The sequence below is a fragment of the Podarcis erhardii genome, assembly GCF_964252035.2.
Source record: "Podarcis erhardii genome assembly, chromosome: 6".
Lineage (NCBI taxonomy): Eukaryota > Metazoa > Chordata > Lepidosauria > Squamata > Lacertidae > Podarcis > Podarcis erhardii.
The window spans coordinates 9,653,543-9,661,949 of record NC_138510.1 but is presented as its reverse complement, the minus strand read 5'-3'; the positions used below and the strand labels follow the sequence as shown (position 1 = coordinate 9,661,949).

The window sequence follows — 8,407 nt, the reverse complement described above, 5'->3', positions numbered from 1 at the left end:
CACCTTCTTCTTCCTCTCCCCCCCCCCGAAGAGGCATCTCCCCTCAGCTTCCCGCCCTCGGTCGCTTCCCTCGGGGAGGGCGGCCGACAGGGGACGCTCCGCTCCCGCCCAGCCCGCTCGCCGTGGAGGAGGCGGCGGCGGCGGCCATGGGCGAAGCGGAGAGCTCGGCGGCGGCGGCGGACGCGGGGTTGAAGGCCCCCTGCCCGGCCGCAGGGCCTGCGGCGCCCGTGTCGACCGAGCCCGCCCCGCAAGCGGCGCTCGAGGAAGCGGCTTCGGCGGCGTCGAGCGTCTCCTCAGCGGCCTCGGCGATGACCGTCATGACGGCGGCGGCTGCGGCGGCGGCGGCTCCCCCTCCTCCTCCCCCGCCGCTGCCGGTGCCGGTGGTGTGGAGCCCCGAGGTGGAGGTGTGCCTCTTTCACGCCATGCTGGGCCACAAGCCCGTCGGTGAGGAGAAGGCGGCGGGTGGGGGAATGGGGCGTAGGCCGCGGAACGAGCCTCGGGCTCGAGTAGAGGCGCCGGCCGCGGACGAGAGCGCTGAAGGCGGGGTGGCGCCTGTCAGGAGAAAGGGCATATAGAGGGGGGGGGGACGGGACACACACGCCTTATAGGCTGTGAAACGCCCTGACATCTACAGGGGGCGGGGTGCCAATTTAAAGATATTATTATTATTATTATTATTATTATTATTATTATCATTATCATTATCTATGGAGTCCCCTCGATGCCATTTCTTGCACCCTCCTCCTAAAAAAAAAAGTACATAGACTTAAAATGGTTCGATCGCTTAGTTGTGATCTTTTATAGCCTGAGGTGGTTAAAGTGCTCTTTTAACATTCGTTTTACAAAACAGAGCTTTTTTCTCTTTTTTTACCCAGAATTAATGCTCACTGTGTTCAATAGGGCTGGATTCCTCCTACCTCCAAGTGTGCTTTAAGCTTGTAAACTACTTGTTTCCCTAGTTTAAGATCTATGTAGCCCCATCATGGATGTTTTGGTTGAGATTATTGCATTTCACAGGGTTGGGCTAAATGGCCTTTAGGGATCCCTTCCAACATTATAATTCTATGATCAGCGTGAAAGATAAAGGTCATTAAGATGGATCCCTGCCCCTAGGACTTCATAGTCTGAAATAATCTGTGTTAGTGCAAGGAAGGGCATAGGGTGGGGCCAGATTTTGGTCATTATTTATAGTGCCGTCAGGGTGCATAGTGCTTTACAGGATTTTAATCAAGTCTTTAAAAAAACCCCACTACTCTCTCTGTATGTTTTCTCCTTCTCACTCCCCTCTGCCATTCCAGGTGTGAATCGCCATTTTCACATGATCTGCATCCGAGATAAATTCAGCCAGAATATCGGGAGGCAGATTTCTTCCAAAGTCATCTGGGACCATTTAAGCACCATGTATGACATGCAAGCGCTGGTAAGTGTCACCAACCAAGAAACTGAGGCCGCTGCCTGAGATGCTCCTGCTCCACAGGTCAGAGGTCCAATCCGTATGTGCAGATGTAAAGAACGACTAAAGGAGCTGAGCATGTTTAGCCTGGAGAAGAGGAGGTTAAGGGGTGATATGATAGCTATGTTCAAATATATAAAAGGATGTCACATAGAGGAGGGAGAAAGGTTGTTTTCTGCTGCTCCAGAGAAGCGGACACGGAGCAATGGTTCCAAACTACAAGAAAAAAGATTCGACCTAAACATTAGGAAGAACTTCCTGACAGTAAGAGCTGTTTGACAGTGGAATTTGCTGCCAAGGAGTGTGGTGGAGTCTCCTTCTTTGGAGGTCTTTAAGCAGAGGCTTGACGACCATATGTCAGGAGTACTCTGATGGCGTTTCCTGCTTGGCAGGGGGTTGGACTCGATGGCCCTTGCGGTCTCTTCCAACTCTATGATTCTATGTACCACAAGCAGAATTGGGTACCGTTGTGTCCCCTATTAGTGCATGATCTCTTGATTAAAGGGAAACAATTTGCTGTGTTGTTCATCCTCCCATTCCCTCTGTATGGTGCAGATAAAGCCTAAGGGAGATGATCCCTTGTGAACGGCTTTTTCCTGCCTTCAGGTGAATTCTGAGGCATCCATCTGGCCTGTGGAAGCTGCTCACACAGAGTCCAACACGCAAAAAAGCCATGGTATGTTTGGTTTGATGCTCTGGTCCCGGCAACTTGTGATAGGGTTACAGTATGCAATATGTCCTAAATCTGTGCTATCCTTGTTAGCATGAACAAAATAAAAAAATTCCTTCCAGTAGCACCTTAAAGACCAACTAAGTTAGTTCTTGGTATGAGCTTTCGTGTGCATGTACACTTCTTCAGCATGGTTGCTGTTAGCATGGTTGCTGTCCACAGCAACTAGGCCTTATTAGCATCTAAGTTTCACAGTTTGTCATAAAGGCTTCATATGATCCCAGGAAGGTGCCTTAACTAATCAGTAACTTGCATAAGAATCTGCACGGTTCTTTAAGGGAACCAAAGTTCTCATACAAGGTACAAGTGAAAGAATGTCTTGGATTTTGTTTTGCTTCCTTCCACAAAACCATTTCTGAAAGGAAATATCATCTTTGATATTTCTTTTTCATTTATCATTGTAATACACAAGAACCCAAATGGACAGCAGGTGTGTTTAATTTGTATTATCCATTCTTCTGGCTGATTGTCTGAAACATATTGATTTCACCGATGTTCATGTTATTCTGCTTTGCTTGGGCATAGTTGACCAATGATATTTTTAAACGTGCATTTTTAAATAACTGCAGAATCTGATATGGCAGCTCTGTGCATTCTAATTGACACCAATTCTGTCCATGCCTGGAACATGCTAAATTGCATATCTGGAACACTCATTAAAAAAATTAAGCGGGGACTTTTGTTTCTTTAGTTCTGGATGAACAGGTTTAAATGACTGTAGTTTTATTATGCAATTTCATTACAAAATAAAATATATTCCTTGTTGTCCCTGAAATGCAAGGGTCATTTCAATATTTTCTTTTGTTGTGGTTGGGTAATAAGTATAAATTGTATGTGATGACGATTACCTTTGCAATTGTTTAGCATATGGTTGGCTAACCTGTGGCCCTCCAGATGTTGTTAAGCTACAACTCCCCTTAGTCCTGGCCATTGTGGCCTATGTCAGGGATGATGGATGTTGAAGTCCAGCTACGTTTGGAGGGCCCCATGTTAGCCACCCTTGGTTTAGAAAATCTGAATTGTTCGTATAACCAAATTATTTATAGATTTCTTTCTCTTTAAAACATTTCTAAGCATGAATCTGAGATTCTTCCCTTCCCCAACTCAGAAAAAAACTTCAACCTCCCTGAAGAAATTATTCAAGAGGTAAAAGAAGGTGAGACCCAAAAGCAGTCTTAATAATAACAACACTACTTACTATTTATATACCACAGGCAAGATTTTATTCTAGGACTTCCTCTTTCATGACCCAGTCTCTTTCAGTATGCTCTGATGCCTTTTTACTCAGTGGTAAGTCCTGTTGTGTTCAGTGGGGCTGCCTTCCCAGCAAGGATGCATAGGATTTTTAAAAGAAATATATTCCATTCGGTTTAAAGGGATGTAGCCTTAAGGAAGTGTACATAACCTCCAGATGTTGCTTGAGTACGACTGCCATCATGTCCTATTGTGTTATTATTATGATTTGTTGTTTGTGAGCTGCTTTGGCATTCATTTGAATGCAAAGCAGCAGAGAAGTATAATAAATCGAATCATCATTGGCCATGCTGGCAGGAGATGCTGGGGGCTATAGCGAAGCAACACCAGGAGTTGGCTAGCCTGTAGTGTATAGGATTGCAGCCTAAACCACTACACTTGATCATGATGATGATGATGAAATTTATATACCACCCTTCATCAAAAGATTAAAGGGCGGTTTACAAAATAAAAACACAAAAATACGTGTCAAAAATAACACACAAACCCCATAGGGTTTAAAAGGCCAGAGATAGTTTAATTAGCCAAAGGCCTGGATAAAGTCTGAAGATGTTCAAATCTAGATTTCTTTTTAATGCTTCTATTTAAGAAAAATGGAAAGCAGACACAAATGTATTCAAAAGCCTGATTACAGCATTTGAACAATTTTGATTGGTGCTTTAGTAAGCAACGAAAGAATAATGAGACCGAATATTGATGGAATCTGGACTGAATTTGGGTTGTGGGTGTTCACATTTGTTAGAAAATGATTCAACAGATATCAGTTCGATATGGCTAGGTTTTAAAATATTTTTAAAGCTCCCCCCACTTTTACTTTTTCTTTTGTACTCTTGTCTTTTCAGTAGTGGAGCAATTCCAGAACTGTCTGTTGGGAAGAGCATTCTGTTTAAAATTAAAGAAAAACAAAATGCAGTCGTTTGCAGATATATATTAACAAAGCAGTCCAAGCCCCCTTTATGTCAGTTTGAGGGGGTGGTTCAGTTGAGTAGAGGGGCCCTTCACTCCAGCTGCTGAGTCAGCCAGCTGCAGAACACTGGCAGAATCCTCACCAGCGTAGGCCAGTAGAAAGCCCTGATATAGGATATTTTGAGAGCAGGGAGGGAATTTGGCCCAAACAGCCCAGGATCTGCTAGATCCTGAGACAGTCTCACTGCTGTCACCCAATGGCATCAGGCCTGATCTGGAACCTGGAGCTGGTATGGGGATTTCCTGCTCACAAACACACACACCCCAGAAAAAACAACAACAGTTGTCGCTACGAGCAGCTGGGCTGCAGATGTAGCCGAAACTATGCTGCTCTACACATTCCTGCCAACAAGGGGTTGAGATTTGGATTGCACCCAAAAATCAGTAGCCTTTACACCTCATTTGCAGAGGTAATTTTAAAGTGCTTGGAATGGTTGAGGTGGATGTACTCTCAATATGAAAAACAATGCATATTTATATTCACAAGTTTCAAAAGAAAACACCATCTGTGCTTGGATGATAGCTCCCTTCTTATCATTTCTTTGCATTTTTCTACTTCAGTTGCTGTTGTCAGCTTACTGCTTGAAACAATCTAGTTTTGCTTCCTAAGTGATTTAAAATAGCCTTATTGGGAGCCGGGGGCTGTTGGCAATGACTGATCCCTTTAATTCAGTGCATATTGCTGCCATGAGCATGCCTGGAGAAGTAAAGAGGAAATTGAATTTGAATCAGTGCCATCTTCACCATCACTCCACTCATAATCATTCCCACAGGTAAAGTGATGATTGAAGATGACGTGAAAGAAGAGATAAAGGAAGAGATGGAATCGCACGCAGGTCCTGAAGAAGGTATGAGTTAATCATTTTAGCATATGAAAATGATTGTCATCCATAGGCCTGGTTCGCTCATCACTCTTAAGCCATAGTTTGTTTTGATCTCTGGTTTAATCACAAATGTTCCTTCCTACCGCCACCCTGGGCAACTGCACTGATCTCCAGCACACTGCTTTTTGTCACTAAAACTCAGATTGTGACTTGTTTTGTTTCAAACAAATCACAAGTGGCAAGGTAGAAATAAGCCAAGGGTTTATTTCTTGGCTTATTTCTAGTTGAAATCTGGGGTGGAGAGTCATTCATAATTTAACCAATTTAAACAAACTAATGGGGCCACAGTGTTCTGGGATCTGATTTTCAGCCACGTCACATGTGGGTCCTGGTTCCAGCTAACATATTCTAACAAGGTAGGATAGTACAGAGAAAATAGCCGCTATTGGATTGTGAAATATAGCCGGTTCCTCTACAGTTGGGTTAGTTCTAAATCAGAAGTGGGGAGAAAGGAGGTCCACATTCTGATTCTCACAAGAATGAGTTCTGAATTGTGTTTTTATGTTTTTTCGTGTTTTGTTTTATGCTGGCTGTAATGTATGTGTTATTTATTTATTTTTGTTAAGTCACCTTGAGTTACTTTTGTAGGAAAAGGTGCCAAGTAAACTTAATTAATAATAATTTGGCATGATCTTTTTTGTCCTGGGCCTGCTGTTTTGATTGGCAGTGTCTTTATGGTTTGTGGGGGTCAGGGGTGCCCATGTGCCGGATACCCGAGAACCTTCTTGAAAGCACCTTGAAGATAATTCCCTTCATTCTTTCGGAAAGGTTTGGGTGCACTTCTAATAGTCACAGAGCAAAGGATTTCTGCAAATGCATTGCCCCATCCAGCGAACATATATTGAAACAGAAGTGCTCCTTCAGTTTTGCTCCATCTATGCTTTCATGATTCTTTATTTTTTATTTCATAAAATTTATATACCACATAATTGTAAGGGAAAGCATCAAAGTGGTTTGCAAAAATGTGATCATGAAACTCCTGGGAGCATCCCCAGGTTCTTTCAGAAGTGTTCAGAATATTGTTCCAAGGCAACCCCAAGATCAGGGGCTGAGAGGTATTTTCATGGGGCAGACAAACTCCAGATCAGACCTTTAATATTTTGTTTTGTAGCTTTAATCAGGGGCATTTTTCTATTATTAGAATTCCTGCCCATATAATTAAAGTGAGTTGAGTGTGCTTCTGCAAAGAGCTTGTATTTCCTTTTTTAAAAAAAGTTGGCCCACCTGCCCATTGGGCAGGGCTCGCATGCACCTGACTCTGCCTTGGATCATGGCCATAATGCGATGGATGCCATTTGATGCATAATCTTTCATTTAATTCTCTTTCAGTATATGCATCTATGGGAAGCCTGGCCAAAGCATCTGAGAAACCAAGCAGTAAGGAGAAAGAGAGAAGCTCGTCTGAATCTGGATCCAAAGAAGGAGCAGATAAGAGAAAGCGGAACAGAGTCACTGAGAAGGTTTTGAACGCAAATAGCAATCCTTCCAGTCCAAGTGCTGCAAAACGGCGCAGAACATAAGCAGTGGCCGAGCAAGGCATAAGCATGCAGGCAGCAAAGAGATTTTAGAGTCTAGTTAGCACAATGCGGGTGGAAATGAGAGATAAATGCCTGGGCTCTATTGGTTAGCATAGAGCGGCGGAAAGGAGCTGAACAGTATCTTTAGCCTTACAGCTTTGGGATGCATGGGAAGCTGGCAGCATTAAGAACGTGTGTTTACTGAAAAAGTCAGGATGTGGCATTTTTTTTTACATACCAGTTGCACACTCTTGAATGGAATTCACCTAACCAGCCCCATTAGGGGAAGCCCAGCACAAGGACTGCTGCTTACACAGTGGGACTTTTCCCGCTTTCCTTCCTTCACATGCCTTCCAAAATGAGAACCCAATTTCTTGTTTGTGGGAAGTTGGGGGGATCATTCCATCAGGCAAGCTGTAATTCTTGCGGAGACAGAATGATTGAATTCCAACCTACGTATTAAACATCCCTCTTGGAACAACCATTCATGGAAACACAGGACCATGGTTCTCGAATGGCTGGTTTCAACCTTGGGTGATGTTTGTATCTTGAGCTGCAGTTGCTAATTTTAGTGACGTAATAAGTGTCTTAAGTCGGTTACTGTTCTGTGAGAATTAGTTCCAAATGCCACCGGTTCTGGCTGAATAAGCATGCAAAAAATACACACTGCCTGCAAAATGAAGAAGGAGCATTCTTTGCTTAAATTATGATCAGCTTTGCCTCTTCCAAACTGGAGGTATACATTTATTTTTTCAGATTGCCGAAGCAGAACAAAGGTCATTAAACATCTTAAAACCAGGATGAACAATTTCCTCATAACTGGGCTACATATTCTCTCTAAGGAGGCTTAAAAGAAAATGTCATATGTATATTGGAAGGTTCAGCACAAACTGGTAAGAGTAGAAGAAATGGTGACTCTTGTCTTAACCACTTGTACTATATTAATGTCCTAGCTGCAAAGCCTTTAATGTGAGCACTTCCATTCAAGTAAGTGAAATCACTTGCATGAGAGGCATTTGCCAGATCGGGACAAATATATATATATGTATGTATGTATTTTATATTCATTATTTAATTCCTTTTTTTTTGAAAAAAACAAAACGTTATTTTTGCCAGGAGTTCTTAAATGGAAGTGTTGAAAATGATAATTTTGTCTTGTTACTCTACTTTCAAAAGTAGTTTTCACTTAATGTTTTGGATTTGTATGCAAAGTTGCTAAAACCAGAGATCCAGTTATTCATCATTTCCTGATGATCAGATAGTAAAATTTCCTCTTATTTTAGTGAAGTTGGGAAACATGTATTTTATAAAGAAAAACAAAACAAGCAAAGGAATGAAAAGGTAGCTGAAAAGCTACGGAGTTATGCATTTGTATTATCCTTTGCTATGCAATAAAGAGTTCCAGCCCACGCTTCATATCGCAGTGTCTCTCATCCTAATTATCAGGGATATACCAAACACTTTCATTCCACTGCATATACCAGGTTAGCTTTGTTCTAGAAAAGAATCCGTCTTCCCTGTATCCCAGCTTCTTAACTAAGATTCATCACAAACATCAGATGAAGAAATAAAACTGTAGGTTTTTTCATCTCATCTGTGAGAA

At 42.6% G+C, this 8,407-nt stretch overlaps 1 protein-coding gene across 2 annotated transcripts; it reads left to right on the top strand.

Annotated features, from left to right (window-relative positions):
* Nucleotides 1-8,220, top strand: MRGBP (MRG domain binding protein). Of its 2 annotated transcripts, XM_081868104.1 has the most exons (6): nt 1-444; nt 1,299-1,420; nt 3,258-3,339; nt 5,177-5,251; nt 6,617-6,747; nt 7,561-8,220. In XM_081868104.1, exons 1-6 carry the CDS (start codon nt 147-149, stop codon nt 7,606-7,608), a joined length of 756 nt encoding a protein of 251 aa, XP_081724230.1. In that variant the 5' UTR covers nt 1-146; the 3' UTR covers nt 7,609-8,220. The 2 variants fall into 2 exon arrangements, with proteins under 2 accessions (XP_081724230.1, XP_081724229.1); XM_081868103.1 differs by having other exon boundaries at nt 3-444; nt 6,617-8,220.
* The last annotated feature ends 187 nt before the right edge of the window (nt 8,221-8,407 follow it).